At 40.8% G+C, this 19,020-nt stretch overlaps 1 protein-coding gene across 1 annotated transcript; it reads left to right on the plus strand.

Annotated features, from left to right (window-relative positions):
- Positions 1-6,547: 6,547 nt before the first annotated feature.
- On the plus strand, positions 6,548-16,087 carry LOC111720255 (fetuin-B-like). Its single transcript, XM_031957529.1, has 7 exons — positions 6,548-6,862; positions 10,769-10,879; positions 11,406-11,493; positions 12,427-12,599; positions 12,985-13,086; positions 13,742-13,825; positions 15,556-16,087. The coding sequence occupies exons 1-7, from the start codon at positions 6,635-6,637 to the stop codon at positions 15,895-15,897; spliced, it is 1,128 nt and encodes a 375-aa protein (XP_031813389.1). The 5' UTR covers positions 6,548-6,634; the 3' UTR covers positions 15,898-16,087.
- Positions 16,088-19,020: the final 2,933 nt, after the last annotated feature.

Below are 19,020 nucleotides of genomic sequence, written 5' to 3' on the forward strand. Positions count from 1 at the left end.
GCAATTTCAGGGTCAGTGCTCTGTCCACTGCACCATCTAGCTACTGCTACACAACTATTTTAATGGCCCTCTGTGTAGTGGCAAAATATTGGAAACTGAGGGAATGTCCATCAACTGGGGAATGACTGAACAAGCTGAACAAGCTGAATACAATGGAATAGTATTGTGCAATAAGAAATAATGAACAAGCAGAGGTCAGAAAAACCTGGAAAAAGTTGTAGGAACTGATACAATGTGCAATGAGCCAAACTAGGAAAACATTGTACACAATATCAGCAACTTTGTATGATGATCAGTTGTTGAACTTTTCTCAGAAACATAATGATCCAAGACAAGTTCAAAGGATTCACAAAGGAAAATGCTATCCACATCCAGATAAAGAACTGATGGACTGAGTGCAGATAAAGGCATATTCCCTATTATTAAATCCCTTATTTATTTATTATTATAATAATAAGTATTATTATTATATTTATAAGGCATATTCCCTTATTATTATTATTGTGATAATATGGATATTGTGATAAATATCTGTGATAAATATGGAAATAGGTCTTACATGATGACACATGTATATGAAATTAACTACCATCTTTGAAAGAGGGGAGAGAAGAGAGAAAAGGAGGAAGAAAGATCCTATAAAAATGAATGCTAAAATTTTTCTTGATATGTAACTGGGGAAAAAGAAAATACTTTTTTTTATTATTCTCACTTATGTTTATTTTTTATGCTTCTCTTGAATTTTGTTTTTGTGTGTCATACTTTCTATTCAGCTCTAAACTCTAGGAATGTTTTAAGCCCTCTATTTCAGCAAATATTCATTTTTTTCCTTGATAGAACACATTGAGTTTTGCTGAGTAAGTTATTCTTAGTTTTAATCCTGTTTCATTTGTCATCTAGAATAACATTTCAAATGCTGTAGTCCTTAACAGTAGTAGCTGCTAAATCTTATGTGACCCAGACTGTGGCTTCATGGTAATAAAATAATATTTAAAAGAAAGGAATAAGGATAGCTAGGTGGCACAGTGGATAGAGCACCAGTCTTGAAGTCAGGAGGACCTGAATTCAGATCTGTCCTCAGACACATAATACTTCCCAGCTGTGTGACCCTGGGCAAGTCACTTAACCCCAATTACCACAGGGGGAAAAAATGAAAGAAAGGAATATCACTATGGAAATTAGGTGGTCATCTTGGCAGAACTAAGATTTGTATCAGACTTGGGGACTGATAATATAGGGAATGGGGGAGTAGTGAAGGGAGAGGGAAGTGTTAAGGATGCTTCAAATAAGCTTAGACTTACCCTGAAAGCCCTGACCCACTCAGGTGTTGGAAGGCCAGGCCATGCTTAGGGATCTAGGACCTTTCAGCACTCATGGTGTGGACAGGGCAATCATTCAAATTCTCCTGATGTGCACACCTGCTTTCAACCTGGCCATGGTGTTGGCCAGCGATGATCATGGGGCATGTGTGGTGACCAGTGGGCAATGGAACAGGTTTCCATGGATGCACTATAGGCTTGCTGAAGTTCTGGTTCAATCAAATGATGCTGGAGACCCAGGTTAGACCCCATGTTCACTGACCTTTGGCTGTCTAAGGCTAGAAAGCATTGCCTGGGCAGGAGAAGGGCAGCTGTGGAGCTGAGTGGGTGTCTATTGGTTTTTCTCAGAGAGTTAATGAATATCCACTGTTGTGGTTTGACTTAGCTTGAGAACATCAAACAAACATGATGCTTATGTAATAGTGATAAATAGGTCATTGCCAATAAAATCAGGAGTGAAACAAAGTTGCCCACTTTCACCATTACTATTCAATATTGTATTAGAAATGCTAGTTTTGGCAATAAGAGATGAAAAAAGAGATTAAAGGAATTAGAGTAGGTAATGAGGAAAGCAAATGATCACTTTTTGCAGATGACATGATGGTATACTTAGCGAACCCCAGAGATTCTACTAAAAAGCTATTAGAAATAATCCACAACTTTAGCAAAATTGCAGGATACAAAATAAATCCCCATAAATCCTCAGCATTTTTATACATCACCAACAAAATCCAACAGCAGGAGATACAAAGAGAAATTCCATTCAAAATAAGTGTCGATAGTATAAAATATTTGGGAATAAATCTGCCAAGGGAAAGTCAGGAATTATGTGAGCAAAACTACAAAACTTTTCCACACAAATAAAGTCAGATTTAAATAATTGGAAAAATATTAAATAGGCTGAGTGAATATAATAAAGATGACAATACTCCCTAAACTAATCTATTTATTTAGTGCTATACCAGTCAGACTCCCAAGAAACTATTTTACTGACCTAGAAAAAATAGCAACAAAATTCATCTGGAAGAACAAAAGGTCAAGAATTTCAAGGGAACTAATGAAAAACAAAATCAAATGAAAGTGGCCTAGCTGTACCTGATCTAAAACTATATTATAAAGCAGCAGTCACCAAAACCATTTAGTACTGGCTAACAAATAGATCAGTGGAATAGGTTAGGTTCACAGGACAATCTAGTGTTTGACAAACCCAAAGAGCCCAACCTTTGGGATAAGAATTCATTATTTGACAAAAATTTCTGGGAAAATTAGAAATTAAGATGGCAGAAATTAGGCATGGACCCACACTTAATACCATACACCAAGATAAGATCAAAATGGGTCCATGATTTAGGCATAAAGAATGAGATTATAAATAAATTAGAGGAACATAGGATAGTTTACCTCTCAGACTTGTGGAAGAGGAAGAAATTTGTGACCAAAAAAGAACTAGAGGTCATTATTGATCACAAAATAGAAAATTTCAATTATATTAAGTTAAAAAACCTTTCATACAAATAAAACTAATGAGGACAGGATTAAAAAGGAAGCAATAAATTGGGAAAACATTTTTACAGCTCAAGGGGCTCATCTCCACAATATATAGAGAATTAACTCTAATTTATAAGAAATCAAGCCATTCTCCAATTACTAAATGGTCAAAGAATATGAACAATTTTCAGATGAAAAAATTGAAACTATTTCTAGCCATATGAAGAGATGCTCTGAATCACTATTAGCAGAGAAATGCAAATTAAGAAAATTCTGAGATCCCACTACATCCCTGTCATATTGGCTAAAATAACAGGAAAAGATATTGATGAATGTTGGAGGGGATACAGGAAAATTGGGAAATTGATGCATTGTTGGTGGAGTTGTAAATGGATGCAACCAGTCTGGAGAGCTGTAGTGTTCTTTTTTCTCAAATATGATCGCTCTTTGGGAGGAGGTTTCTCGCCGGGCTTCTGGAGGCAGCCTTAGTTTCAGTCCAGAGTAATAATCACTTCAAATGCAGCCAGCTGTTAAAAGTTCAATCCTTTATTGTCTCCTTCAAAATAGCCCGGTTAGCTTTCTTAGAGGCCTGTCTCTTTGCTTGGTTCCAAGAGCTCTTGCAACTTGTCCTTTGCCTCTGCCAGCTTTAGCCTCCAGCGCTCTCTGAATCTTGGTTCTGAATCTCCCGACTGAATTCTGGCTCTGTCAATCTCCTCTACTGACTCCTCGCTGAGACTCCAAGAGCTTCTTTATATATGATCTCTTAAAGGTGTGAACCCAAAGGTTGATTCCTCCTCCAAGAGAGTGGGATTGTGGGTTCCTGACTTGTGAATCTCCTGGACTTGTGAACTCTAATGTGTAAGCTAATGTGGGAACTCTCAAAGGTGTAAACTTAAGTACATAGCATTGTTTCTATCAATTCCAGTGAGTTAACACTTTGTAAGGATTCTAACAGAGAGCAATTTGGAATTAGGCCCCCAAAGTTATCAAACTCTGCATACCCTTTGATCCAGCAGTGTTACTAATGTGCTTATATATCAAAGAGATATTAAAGAAGAGAAAGGGACCTGTATGAGCCAAAATGTTTGTGGTAGCCCTTTTTGTAGTGGCTAGAAACTGGAAATTGAATGGTTGCCCATCAATTGGAGAATGGCTCAATACCAAGAGGCCTGGAGAGCCTTACATGAACTGATGCTGAATGAAATGAGCAGAACCAGCAGACCATTATCCACTTCAACAATACTATATGAGGATCAATTCTGATGGTTGTGGCTCTCTTCAGCAATGAGAGGATCCAAATCAATTCCAGTTGATCAGTAATGAAAAGAACCAGCTACACCCAGAGAAAGCGCACTGGGAAATGAGTGTGGACCACAACATAACATTTCTATTCTTTCTGTTATTGTTTACTTGCAATTTTGTTTTTTTCTTCTCAGGTTATTTTTATCTTTTTTTCTAAATCCTATCTTTCTTGTGCAACAAGATAATTGTATAAATATGTACACATATATTGTATTTAACATATACTTTAACATGTATAAGACTACCTGCCATCTAGAGGAGGGGGTGGAGGGAAGGAGGAGAAAAGTTGAAACAGAAGTTTTTGCAAGGGTCAATGTTGAAAAATTACTCAGGGATATGTTTTGAATATAAAAAGCTATCACAAAAAAATGAAAAAAAAAAGTATAATGCCAGAGTCAGAGTGTGGAGGGGAGCTGTCCCTGGACTGAGTGTCAGGAGGCTTTCCCATCATGCCCTGTGTAACCCTGAGGAAATGATTTTTCTATCTGAGCATCTTCTGAGATCCCTTCTAGGGCCAGATCTCAAATCTGGTGACAGGATATCTCCTGAGGATACAGCCACAGCATAGTTTGCTGTGATGACTGGCCCTTCCAATCACAACTAATGATTTCCCTCAAGTCAGTCATGAGATCTCTCTTCAGTTATTGCATTAGCCTCCTCCCTGCCTCCCCTCCCTTCAGTCTTACCCCTTTCCAATCCCTCTTCCATGTAGTTGCCATATTCCTAAATGCAAGTTTGATCATGTCACATTTCTAGCCTCTCTTTCCCCTCTAGGATAAAATCCATACTCTTGCTTTAGTATTCAAAGCTCTTGTGTTCTGACTCCAGTGTATTTTGAGACTGAATAAGCATCAATCTCTTTTATACCCATTTTTTAAATTAGCCAAAATGACATTCTAGGCCCTGGGTGTACAAATGGAAGAAAATAGCCCCTCCTCAGGACAGTTTTGTTGGGTTGATGCATTGAGGTGATGATGATGATGGACTGGACCAATGATTGCAATAGGAAACCTCCCACCCACAAAAAGAGGGAAATCAATGAATTTTGGGAATATGTGCACAGAGGGGGCACAGAATGATTTTAGGTAAAATTTCTGCTTTACAAAATTAATATTCCTGTCACCTTTGAACCTGGGTGTAGTCAGGGCAGTGGAGGATACAAACCAGAATTTGGATTTGGGGGCCAAAGTTATAATATGTGACTCCACAATAACAATAGACACTAATAAAAATAACAGGACACTAATCAATCAGTAAACTCACATTTATGAAGCACATACTAAGTGCCAGGCACAGCACTAAGATCCATAATTATATCTCATTTAATAATAATGAGGCACTGATAATTATCATCACAAGATCAGATCATTCTCTGAAAATAATTGACTGGTCCCTTAGCTCTGATTTCACTTCTCCCCTTTTTAATCTTGACCCATCTGGGAACTCTTAACTCTTCAGTCTCCTCTGCTCTTAAATCTCCTTTCCCATCATCCTCTCACTGTTCATCTTTTGCCAAGTTCCAGTCTCTTCCCCTTCTCCTCTTTCTACTGACTTTCAGCCTCATTGGGCATCCGTCCCTTCCTTCTCCCTGCGATCCAGCCAAGCTGATTTCCTCTCCATTCTCTCACATGAGGTACTGCATGTCTTCTCTCTGGGACTTGGCACTGAAGGGCCCCATGCCTAGAAAAACCCCTCTCATCACCAATTCCTTGGGATGGTACCATTTCCTTCATGAATCCTTTCCCAAATCACTGACTGCTTGTGAGCCACCCCCCAACCATTTGGCCTTTGTTTTCCCTATATTTATCATATATATATATATATATATATAAATATATTTATATTATACACACACACACACACACACACACACATACATGTACAGATCTCTTTCTAATGTAAACTTCTTGGGAATAGGAATTGTTTCATTCCTTATTTCTGTACACCCAGTAACTAGATCAATACCTGGCACATTATAGGGCTTTAATACATTGTGGTTGTTTGATTGGCTGGAGTTACTGGGCTCCTTGTCCCTGGAGGTCTTTCAGCACAGGCAGGATGACTGGTTATTGGGTCTCACTTAGAAGAGATGCTTGTTCTGGTCAAGGTGGGGTCATCTGGTTTCTGTGGACCCTTCTACCCTATGAGATTCTGTGAGAACCTGGGGAAAGAGCCAGAATCTAATGAGTTCATTGGCAGGCACTTGGGGTAAATGGCTTGCTTTGACTTCTTGAGTAATCCCTTTGGAAAGGGTTGGGAAAACAGATCTTATTAATCAGTGATTAATAAGTGGAGGGGAGCCTGATCAAAAAAATTAAGTGGAAACAAACACTGCCCCACCCCCCAACTTAGTAAGGTGCATGTCAATCATTGATTCGATTATCACTTGCAGGTTTCAAGGTAACATCCAGCTTCCCAGTCATCAAAGGTCAGCCTTGGATTCAGGGGATAAAAGGGCTTAAAAGTGAGATTTGGATCTCTGTTAGCTTCCCATTGCTACAGACCGAGGCAGCCAGTCCAGCAGGATGATCCTCACTCTCTCCCTGGGCCTCTTGGTCCTGGTGCACGGTGCCTGGAGTACATCTCCCCCAGGTCAGGTCCAGCAGCCTCATCCTCTCCTCCTGGAGCCCAGCTGCAATGACTCTCGAGTGTTGTCTGTGGCGGGCTTTGCTCTGGAAAAGATCAATGAGGACCGGAAAGAAGGCTACGTCTTCAGACTCAATCGAGTGGCTAATGTCCGAGAACATCATCAGGTAAAAAATAATGTTCACTAGGGTGTTGGGGTGGTGGGGTGGCCGTGGGGACAGTATGGATCCTTGTCCATCTGCTCACACTGTTACAGCCAAACAACTTATGTTCCCTGAAATGGCCGTCCATCTCCTACTTCCTACCATGATCTTACACACATTATCTCCCTGGTACTACTTGCTTAGCTTTTGCCTCTTAGGCTTTCTTCAAGGCTCAGTTCAGCTGCTAATTAGGATAGATGGTGATGAGCCTTTGGGGATACTCTTAGTCTTTCCCCTTTTTGTTTTCATTGTTGGTCCAGACTTGTGATTCCATTGAAGTGCTTGGGAACCTCCCTTCATCCAGGCAGATCAGCAAATTCTAGTCTTAGGAAGTCTCCTAGAGACCCTAAGATTTAAGGTGACTTGTCCAGGACCTCACAGATCATGTTCCACTAAGAAAAGACTCAACACTGGGTCATCCTTACCATTCAGGTCATTAGTCCTTTCTTTAGCCCCTACACCATGTTGTTTCTGGAGCTGATAGTCATTTCTCTGCTTACATGTTGCATCCCAAGGAGAATATAAGTTTTTTTTCTTTTCTTTTTCATTAAATGTATTTCATATTTTATTTTCCCTCAGTTACATATAAAAATAATTTCAGCATTCATTTTTAAAACTATGAGTTCCAATTTCTCTCCCTTGCTCCCTCCTCACCCCATTCCCCCTCATTGAGAAAGCCAATAATTTGGTATAGGTTATACATGTATTGTCAAGCAAAACATTTCCATAATAGTCATGTTCTTTTTCTATGTATGGATAGCATTTTTTTCTCATAACACTTCCAGAATTGTTTTGGATCATTGTATTGCTGAAAATACATAAGCCATTGACAACTGATCATCTTATAACATTGCTGTTACATTGAAAACAGTCCATTTCACTTTGCATCAGCTCATGAAAATCTCTCCAGGTTTTTCTGAGGGCATTCTTCTCATCATTTCTCATAGCACAATAGTATTCTGTCATAATCACATACACAATTGATTCAGTCATTCTTCAATTAATGAACGTCTCCTCTATTTCTAATTCTTTGCCACCAGAAAAAAAAAAACTACTCAAAATATTTTTGTAGATATGATTTCTTTTCCTGTTTGTTTTTGCTCTCTTTTTGTATACAGACTTAGTAATGGCATTTCTAGATCAAGGATGTGCATGATTTTTTACTCCTTTAAACATAGTTCCAAACTGCTCTACACAATAATGGAATCAGTTCACAACTCCACCAACTATGTATATTATGGCTCGTTTCCCCACATCTCCTCCACTATTTGTCATTTTCCTTTTCTGTCCGATTAGTCAATGTGATAGGTATGAAAAAAGAACTTCTTCACAATTGTTTTAATTTTCATTTCTTCTAGCAATAGACTGAGCATTTTTTCCATTTGATTACTTCATCTGAAAACTGTTCATAACTTCTGAACATTTGTCAATTGAGAAATGCTTCTTATTTTTATAAAATTGACTCAGTTCTCTATGTTTGAGAAATGAGGTCTTTAACACAGAAGTTTGATTCAATTTTTTTCATAGTTACTATTGCTAAATATATTTGCCTCCTATCCTATCCCCCACACATATTTATTCTCTCCTCTCTCTCCTTTCACCCTGTCCCTCCTCAAAAGTATTTTGCTTCTGTCTACTCCTCCCCAACCAGTCTTCCTTTTTGTCATCACACTCCCTTATCCCCTTCCCCTCCTGCTTTCCTGTAGGGTAAAGTATAGCTCTATATCTAGTTGAGTGTGTATGTTATTCCCTCTTTGAGGCAATTCTGATATCAGTAAGTTCATTCACTTTCCATTTCTTTTCCCCCTTTCCCTCTATTGCAAAAACTTTTTCTCACATCTTTTATGTGAGATAATTTATTGCATTCCATCTCCCCCTTTCCCTTTCTCCCATCCCTTAATTTTATTTTTTTAGGTATCAGCTCTTCATATTCAACTCACACTTGTGCCCTCTGTCTATATATATTCCTAACTGCCATTAATAATGAGAAAATTCTTACGAGTTACAAGTATTACCTTGTCAAGTAAGAATATAAACTGAATAACCTGATTAATTCCTTTATTATTTTCCTTTCACATTTACCTATTTATAGTCTAGTCTTGTAGATGAATATCAGATTTCCTATTTAACTTTGCTCTTTTCTTCAAGGACCTTTGAAAGTCCTCTATTTCACTGAATAGCCATTTCCCCCAAGAACTGGACTCAGTTTTGCTGGGTAGGTAATTCTTGATTGCAGTCTTACCTCCTTTGCCTCCGAAATATCATATTCCAAACTGTCCGATCCTTTAATGTAGAAGCTGCTAACACTTGTATTATTCTGACTGTGACTCCATAATACTTCAATTGTTTCTTTCTGACTGCCTGCAATATTTTCTCCTTGATTTGGAGCTCTGGAACAAGTTCTGGAATTAGGATAAAATATTTCTGGGAATTTTAATTTGGGGATCACTTTTGGGAAGTGATTAGTGGATTATCCATTATATAATCTGTTTATAGAATATCAGGGTAGGTTTTTTTTTTGATAATTTCTTGAAAGATAATGTCTGGGCTCTTTTTTTTTTGATCATGGCTTTCAGGCAGTCCAATAATTCTTAAATTATCTCTCCTGTATCTATTTTTCAGGTCAGTTATTTTTCCATGAGATATTTTGCATTGTCTTCTATTTTTCATTCTTTTGTTTTTGCTTTATTGTTTCTTGATTTCTCATAATGTCATTTGCTTCCTTTTGCTCAATTCTGATTTTTAAGGAATTATCTTCTTCTTTTGTATCTCTTTTTCCATTTGGCTAATTCTCCTTTTTAAAAATAGCCTTTTCTTTTCTCCCCTAGTTGCATATCAAGAATATTTTTAGCATTCATTTTAGCAGGGTTTTGAGTTCCAAATTTTTCTCCCTCCCTCCTTCCCTCTTCTGAAAATGGTAAGCATTTTGATATGGTTTATTCACCAGGTAAACATATTTTCATATTAGTCACAATTGTGAAAGAAAAAACAGATTAAAAGAAAACAACAGAAGAAAGAATGAAGTGAAAACAATATGCTTCAATCTGCATTCAGAGTTTACCAATTGTTTATCTGGATAGCATTTTCCTTCGTGAGTCCTTTATATTTGTTTTAAATCATTGTGCTGTTGAGAAGAGCTGAGTCTGTTATAGCTGATCATCACACAGTGTTGGTGATACTGTGCACGATGTTTTCCTGGTCCTGATTATTTCACTTTGTATCAATTTGTACAAGTCTTTCCAGGATTTGAAGTCTGATTTGTTCATCATTTCTTACATGTCATGATAGATTCCATTACATTCATACATCACAAGTTATTCAGCCATTCCCTAATTGGTGCCATGATGAAAAGTGATACTATAACTATTTTTGCACTTGTAGATCTTTTTCCATTTTTCTGATCTCACTGGGATAGAAACCTAGTAGAGGCATTGCTGGGTCAAAAGGTACAGGCAATTTGGTTGGCCTTTGGGCAAAGTGGGTATGCCCCTAATTGGGGTCCCTCGTGTTTTTCTTATCAAGTTCATTAGTTTTTCAAGATTTTTCATGATTCTCACTCTCATTTCTCTTCCTAATTCTCTTTCTAAGGGTAGATTAAGTCTCTCAGACTCCTCTTTGGCTTAATTTGGTGAGGGCCATGGGTGGGAAGTGTTCTTGGGAAATGGTGGTCAATGCCAGGGCTATCTCCTTACTGAATATGACTGGAATCATCCTTCCCAATCTATCCCATTCTCAGTTGCTCCATCGAATGAAACTTTGGAGTTTTACAGCTGTCCTTCATTCCCAGATCCCAGCTCTCCAGATCCTGGCACAACATTGCCTGTCCTGGGTGGGCCATGCATGAAACCTCTCTTATTTCCCTCCTCACAGGCAGGTTCAGGCTTCGTGTACTACCTCACCTTTGATGTGGTAGATACGAATTGTCACGTGCTCAGCAAGAAAAACAGTAAGGATTGTGAGACCAGGCAGTTTTTCGAATCAGTAAGTGTGTATTTTCAGTGAATTCAAAGAGAGGAAGGGGAGAGGGTCCAAAAGGAAATGAGTCTCTGAATTTGTTTTGCTCTGAAAAGCCTTGTGCTCTTGTAGAGAAAGCTGATTTTGGGGGGGGGGGGTCAGACTTGGTGAGTTTTACTACTCACTTGCTATATGACATTGAATAAATCTATTTCTTTGGCCCTCAGTTTTCTCATCTTTAAACTGAGGGTAGGCAGGAATGTGGACTGGATGGGCTCCAAGGTCCCTTCCAGTTTTGAAAATATTTCCCTTTTCACTTAGATGCGTGCCAGTGGAATCCCATTGGTTCACAATATATTTAATTCTCATTCCATATAATTGAGAAATACTCCATACTGATTTCTTTCAGTATGGAAAAAGTCTCCTTCCAGCTCCTGCCTTCTCATTATGTCCCCCATTATCATGTGTGAAGCTTCTTGGGATATAATTGTGGAATAAGATGTGGACACTATCTTGTTTTCTCAGCAACTATAACACTAATGTTTGACCCTAGATTTATGGCCAGTGCAAAGCCATATTTTATGTTAACTTGCCAAGAAGAATTCTCTACTTACCTGCCTATAATTGCACCGTTCGTCCAGGTGAGGTATTTTTCCTTTGATTGGTCCATTGAATTTGTTTTCAAGTTTTATTGCTTTTAATACTACAAATCATTTCCCAAAGAACAAATTGATTTCCTCCTAGTCCCAAGTCAGCTCTCTCCTTGTGCAGGAAGATTTTTCTGGAGTCCTCTTGATCTTAGTGCCTCTCTCTGGGATTATCTTCAATTCATCTTGTATTTATTTTATTTGTACATGGTGGTTTGCATATTGTCTCCTTAGAAGATGATGAAAGCCTGAAAATGACAATGTTCTTCCTGTTTATTCCCAGAATTTATCACAGTGCTGCCACTCAGTAAGCACTTAATAAATGCTTGTTGGCTTGATTTGAACCACAGCACTTGTCTAATTTGAAGGCCAGTGTCTCAATCCAGGAGAACAAAGGTTCATGATCACCCTGCTACACTTTATGCAAAGCTCCTAACTGACTGAGATTGACAAATCTAGGCCATTCTCGTTGATTTGTTAAATGCAAATGTTGCGCTTTTCATTAATTCCCACGGAAATTTATCTTACCCAGTTCACTGGCCTGGGAAGTTCCTCCTGGAACCTGACCGTCCACCCCCAGAATTAATCATCCTTCTAGACTTTAGGTCCTCTGAAAAGACGGGATGAGCTTTCCCTCTTCACCTTTAACTTCATCTCTGATCAAAATCTTAATGTCTCTTTATGGAATCCCTCAGCAGAGCAGAAGGTCCCTGAGGGTATCTGCAGTATCTGGGGAGCAGAAATTTTATTTCTGGGGATTTTGCTTGAACCCTGTGACTTGGTTTGTGTATAACAGGCTTCTTGAAAAAAGAGCTTAGTGTGTTGAAAATTCCCCAGTTACCTAATGTAGTACAATAACATGATGTGCGACTGTGATTTTAAGAGCACAAAGAAATATATTTTTTTCCCTATTTGCTTAAAAATCAGTTTCTAGAAGAGAGCTTGTCACACTGTGCCCCGATTGCCCAGTGCTCCTTCCCAACAACATCTCAGATCCATGGATTTTTCAAACTGTTAGTGAATCTCTGGAAGAAATCAACAAGGAGATTGGAGTGGGGAAGAAATTTCATCTCTTCAAAGTCACCAAAGTCCTTACCTATGTAAGTTGGAGGCTGTTCCCTAGCCCTGTTTATCTGCTACTCGAAGGTTGTAGGGAAGATTCTCTCCCTCCTCTCTCCTTTTTCCTCTCTCCTTTCTCTGTCTGTCTGTCTGTCTGTCTCTCCTGGGATTATCTATTACCTCAGGCCATCTTGCAATATGGATTGTGGGGAATTAACTTTTCCCTCACACAGGGATGGGGAACCTTCAGCCTTGGGGTTTTTATTTACATAATCAGCTTCAGGTCTGGAGAAGCTGAAAGCTGATGTAACCGTCCCCTGCTTGGGTTCTACAAGATAATAATCATCTCCTCTCCTGATTTGTCCCCATTCCCCTGCCTCTCTACACCTTCTCTTTCCCTTGCCTCCTTCCTCTTCCTTCCTCCAGTGGGTCGAGGGCCCTTGCTACATCGTGGAATTCTTAGTCACCGAGTCGCCCTGCACCAAGTCGCTGCCTGAAAAATGTCTGCCACCACCTGCTGATGCCCAGGTAAGCTCCTGCCCAAGGATTCTGGATCTTCTCTCTTGGGGAGTTTAGCAGAAAATTGGCTAAATCAATCAAGAAAAAAAGATCGTTTAAATAGCTCAGGGCCCTCCAGGAACTCATATTATCTGCTGGGATTCTCTCTAAGGGCAAAGAGGTAATTGAGCCTCCACCAGAGCTTTAATGAAGTGCTTACTGTGTACCCGCCTTTGAGCTCAGAGCCAGAAGCACAAATGGCAGTGGAATCAAAGTCAGCACCTGTCCTCAGGGAGCTTTTGCCCCAGTGGGGGAGGACAGCAGAGAAGGAGGTCGGGGAGAGGCAGAGAAGGAAGGGCCCAGGATTCAGGCCCCTGCCCAGGCTGGGCTCGAGGGTGACGTGGGCTCCCTCCTTGGGAAGGACCATGGAATCGCAGGGGGAGCCTCAAGGGGCATTGGGTACTTCCAGTGCCAGAGGGTCACGGCTGAAGTGAGCTGGGGGGGGGAATTCTGGGTCACCCCAAAGAAGCTCTAGAAGAAGATTCAGAAGGGTAGCCGTGAGAAAAATGAGGAGCACTGGTCTATCCGAGAGGGTTGTGAAGCCCCCTGGGAAGTGCTAGAAAAGCAGAGGAGAGCCCTCCTGCACTGTTCTCCCTAACGATGGCCTCTTTCCTCCCTTTTCCAGCCCGTAGGGATTTGCAAAGGTTCCCTAAGGAGGGACAACATCAAAAAATCTGTCTCTGGGACGTGTGAATTCTTCCAAAGCCAGGTATTTTTCAGTCCAGTTGTGTGCGCCTTCCCCCAACGGTAGGGAGATGGCCACCTGCCCTCCCTTGCTCCTGCTGCCCACTCCCTCCCCCGTCCCTTCTTTGCTGAGGGGCAGACAGTTCTGGCTCGGGCTCCCCAGATGGAGCCCCTGCCACTCATCCCAGTGGACAGCGGGCAACCTTTCCCCCACCCAGGAGGAGAGTGATGTCTTGCCCCCACACCTATGGCCATTTGTGCTGATCCTGGTCCTGCCACTCCTTACCTTGGTGTTCTCCTTGGGCAGGGCACTTAATCTCTCAGCCTCAGTTGCTCCTAGGTGAGAAAGAGATCTAAATCCCCACTCCCCTCCCTTCCTGCAGGGCCCAATCAAAGCCAGGACTGTCCTCCAGCTTGTGTGCAGGGCTCCCCATCTCCCTGTGATGGAGGGATTAGGAACCCGTGGGTCTGGGGGCTCCAGGGGAATTTCTTCTAGAAGGAATTCTGGGGGAGGAAACTCTCTCTAACATGACAAAGCAGCACCTGTTTGCAGCTGACCGACTGACTGGGAGTGTCCTGACTCTCCCAGAGGGCTCTGACTGTCGTAAAATGTCCTGACTGTCTGGGAGTCTCCTCACTGTCCTATAGTGCCCTGAATGTCTAAGAGTATCCTGACTGTCCTAGACTGTTCCGACTCTCTGGGAGTGCCTGAGTGTCCGAGTGGCTGAGACCACGGAGACTTCAGAGGCTTGTTCAGGGGCATGGAGCCAGTATGTGCGGGACCCAGACTGTTCTGCTTCTGGGATTGGTCGACTATCTATCCACGACACCGTGGATGCCTTTTAGAATGTCTCTGCCCCCAAAGATGAAGCGAGGGACTTGACCATGGTCACTTGGCTAGTAGGCATCAGGGCAGAATTGGAACCCAGGGCTCTCCTGATTCCATGCTGAGCCCTTCGGCACTGACTACAGCTCTGGGTGCCTGGGCAGATCCCACATTTCCAGAAGGTGCTAAGGCAGGGATCCTCAAACTTTTTAAATAGGGGGGCCAGATCACTGACCCTCAGACTGTTGGAGGGCAGGATTATAGTAAAAACAAAAACTTTGTTTTGTGGACCTTTAAATAAAGAAACTTCATAGCCCTGGGTGAGGGGGATAAATGTCCTCAGTTGCTTCATCTGGCCCACGGCCATAGTTTGAGGACCCCTGTTAAGATTTGCTAGGTCCTTTACCCAGCCTGCCTCTTTCGCCCTTCCCAGTACCTTGGACAGCGGTGGCTGCTTGGAGAGCTCTCTGGCATTGCATTTCCCATGTGGGAGGAATGTCCCTCAGGAAGGGACTGCAGAGTTGTCCTGCTGGGGACCCATAAGCTTAGAGAGAGTCACCCTCCCTCTCCCTACATTTGGCATAAGAAAAAACTGTATCTTTCAAATTTCAAAGCCTTTTTTTTAATTGGAGCACTCTGAAAGTCATGCTCTTGAAATCTTTCTTTGAGAGAGCTAAGTAGGGGCAGCTGGGTGGTGCAGTGGGTAGAACACCAGCCCTGAAGTCAGGAGGACCTGAATTCAAATCTGACCTCAGACACAACACTTCCTGGCTGTATGACCCTGCGCAAGTCATTTAGCCCCAACTGACTCAGCTAAAATGCTAAAATGAAGAGGTGGGGGGGAGCACTTAGTAGGTTGGTGGAAAGAAAGGATCAGGGATGCTCAGGTGGTGAGCTGTGTGTGTGTTTGAAAGTGTCCCTCTTTTCAGCCAACTTTGGCCCCTGAGAGCCATTCTCCGGAGCACCAGGTTCCACAGCAACTGGCCTCCACGACAGCACCCCCACTGGAGGGGCCGAAGGGATCTGTCCAATTTTTGCCTGACCCATCTGTAGGGAAGACTGAAGACGACCAGGAAAAGAAACCTACTGCGACCTTCCCTGCACATGTCAGCTTGACTACAGAGCCCCTGGGAGAGGTCCTACACCTACCATCCCATTTCCTGTTGGAAAAAGAGGAGCTGCCCATTGTGCTTCCTTTCCCAGAAGGATCAAGATCAAATGAGTGTCCAGGACCTGCTGAGCACCCTAATTCTCTGATTCTTCCACCATGAAAGTCAATTTCTCTCTGTCTCTGTCTCTGTCTCTCTCTCTCTCTCTCTCTCTCTCACACACACACACACACATACACACATCTGGTATCATGCTTGCAATGGAGAGATGGAGGGGAAAGAGAGAGTATCTGGTATCCCACAATTTCATGCTGAGTATAATAAAGTTTTTCCTTTTTTGGCTGCTCTTTAATCTGAAATTATTTTGCTAAACTTCCTGTTCATAATGAAATAACATTACAAATACTTACTGGGTGTGTCCATTAAGTTCAGAGCATTAATTAGAGAGTGGGGTGTGGGATACAAGGAGATATAAGACATAGATCCTGACCTCGATGAGCTCATATCCTAAGTGGGGGGGGGGCACTCAAATTTTGCTTTTATAAATCAGAGATATTTTCAATGAGAATATTCCCCCCAATGATTCAGTTCTCAGCCCACCCACATTTTTCCATCTTGCATTGCTCTAGTCAGCGTCCTCCTGACAATACTCAACAGAGTCTCCATGCTTGGGGGTTTTCCAAGAATCTGAATGTCTTCTTCCAAAGATCTGAATGTCACCTGGGTCCCATGTTGTGTCTCTTGGTTAATGATCTCCCTCATTTCCCTGGATCTTTTCTTCTTGTCGTGCTTTGTCTTGACAAAGCTCTTTGTCATGCTTCCCACAGCTCCTTGCAGTAATGCCCGTCTGTCCATTTCCGCCTACCCTAGATTTTACTGTTGCTCTTTGGTGAGCTGCAACTAAAATTCTTTGGAGTAGAAGTCATAGACATACAGCATACAACAAAACCAAAAATGATACTTTATCTATCTTTAAGCAGTTTGCTCTCAATTAACCCGCAATTGCTGAACAAGTTTTATTCAATCCATACCATATACCAAGATAAAACCAAAATGAGACATGGTTTAGAATCAAGGGTGATAGCCTAAGAAAATTATAAGAACAAGAAATAATTTGCTTCTCTGATGATCAGAAGAAGAAAAATTCAAGACCAAACAAGAGACAGAGAACACTACAAAATGTAAAACACATAATTTTATGTTAAATTAAAGGCATTTGCACAAACAAAACCATTGCAACCAAGATTAGAAGGAAAGCAGAAAGCTGAGGAACACTTTACAGCAAACATCTCTGATAAAGGCCGAATTTCTTAAACATGTGGAGAACTGAGTTAAATTTATAATAATGCAAGTTATTTCCCAACTGACAAATGGCCAAAGGATATGAATAACATTTTCAGGTGAAGAAATCAAAACCATTTATAGGTATATGAACAAGGGTTCCAAATTACTTTATCTCCTCACACCTATAAAACTGACCAATATGACAAAAAAAGGAAAGTGATAAATCTTGTAGAGGATATAGGAAAATTGGGACACTAATGCATTGTTGGTGGAGTTATGAGGTGATCCAACCATTCTGGAGAGCAATTTGGAGTTATGCCCAAAAGGTAACCAAATTGTGAATAAATACCCTTTGATCCAGCAATATAAGTACTGGGTCTGTATCCCAAGGAGATCATTAAAAAAAAAGGAAAAGGAATGCTAAAATATTTATGACAACCTTTTATTTTTCTGAGATAATTGGGGTTAAGTGATATGCCTAAGGTTACACAGCTAAGAAGTATTAGGTCCCTGAGGCCAGATCTGAATGTAGGGCCTTCCAATTTCAGGGTCAGTGCTTTATCCACTGCACCATCTAGCTATGGCTACAAAACTATTTTAAGAGCCCTCTTTTGGGGGGCAAAATACTGGAAATTGAGGGAATGTCCATCAACTGGGGAATGACTGAATAAGATGGATACAATGGAATACTATTGTGCAATAAGAAATAATGAACAAGCAGAGGTCAGAAAAACCTGGAAAGTGTTGTAGGAACTGATACAATGTGCAATGAGCCAAACTAGGAAAACATTGTACACAATATCAGCAACATTGTGTGATGATCAGTCTTTGAACTTTTCTCAGAAACATGAATCCAAGACAAGTTCAAAGATTCACAAAGGAAAATGCTATCCACATCCAGATAAAGAACTGATGGACTCTGAGTGCAGAGAAAGTCATTTCCCCTCTTATTTGATTCTTTCTTGTGGTTTTTTCCTTTTGATCTGTTTCTTCTTTTACAACTGTGATAAATATGGAAATAGGTCTTACATGATGGCACATGTATATGAAACTACCATCTTTGAAAGAGGGAGAGAAGAGAGAGAAGAAGGAAGAAAAATCCTATAAAAATGAATGCTAAAATTTTTCTTGCTATGTAACTGGGGAAAATTTTTTTTATTATTCTCACTTATGTTTATTTTTTATGCTTCTCTTGAATTTTGTTTTTGTGTGTCATACTTTCTATTCAGCTCTAAACTCTAGGAATGTTTTAAAGCCTTCTATTTCAGCAAATATTCATTTTTTCCTTGATAGAACACATTAAGTTTTGCTGAATAAGTTATTCTTGGTTTTAATCCTATCTCCTTTGTCATCTAGAAAAACATTACCAATGCTGCAGTCCTTAAAAGTAGTAGGTGCTAAATCTTATGTGACCCTGATTGTGGCTTCATGGTAATAAAATAATATTTAAAAGAAAGGAATAGGGACAGCTAGATGGTGCAGTGGCTAGAGCACCAGCCCTGAAGTCAGGAGGACCTGAGTTCAGATCTGTCCTCAGACACATAACACTTCCCAGCTGTGTGACCCTGGGCAAGTACTTAACCCCAATTACCCCAGGAAAAAAATGGAAGAAAGGAATATCACTATGGAAATTAGGTGGTGACTGGGTTGTGAAGGGAAGAGACCAGAGAGATGAAGACCAATTAGAAATCCACTCCAGTAGTGCAGCTGAGCAATAATGAAACCTAATGTGTTGGTCATGTGTGGGAGGAGAAGTTATTATGTGCAAACACATCAGTCCTGGGCCTTCTATTGACTTTATTTTATTTATATTATTGACTTTAGGGCCATTGGTAGAGAAGGAATCATGGTAGTGCCAGGGTCTGTCCAGGAGGTCACCCTATGCAGAAATCTGGGGAGTAAAGACTGCTTCTTGCCTTGGACCATCTTTAAAGCCCAGACTGGACAGGAGCCTACTATAGTTAGACAGTGTTTAGGAACATTGTGCTTATTAATAAATGC

This window comes from Sarcophilus harrisii, chromosome 3, assembly GCF_902635505.1.
Source record: "Sarcophilus harrisii chromosome 3, mSarHar1.11, whole genome shotgun sequence".
NCBI classification, from domain to species: Eukaryota; Metazoa; Chordata; class Mammalia; order Dasyuromorphia; family Dasyuridae; genus Sarcophilus; species Sarcophilus harrisii.

Bases quoted from the DNA above. Each gene is read 5' to 3' on its own strand.
- LOC111720255 (XM_031957529.1), top strand. From the start codon at position 6,635: ATGATCCTCACTCTCTCCCTGGGCCTCTTGGTCCTGGTGCACGGTGCC. The intron at 10,880-11,405 runs GTAAGTGTGTAT...GTTTGACCCTAG, and splicing joins CCAGGCAGTTTTTCGAATCA to ATTTATGGCCAGTGCAAAGC. The intron at 13,087-13,741 runs GTAAGCTCCTGC...TCCCTTTTCCAG, and splicing joins CACCACCTGCTGATGCCCAG to CCCGTAGGGATTTGCAAAGG.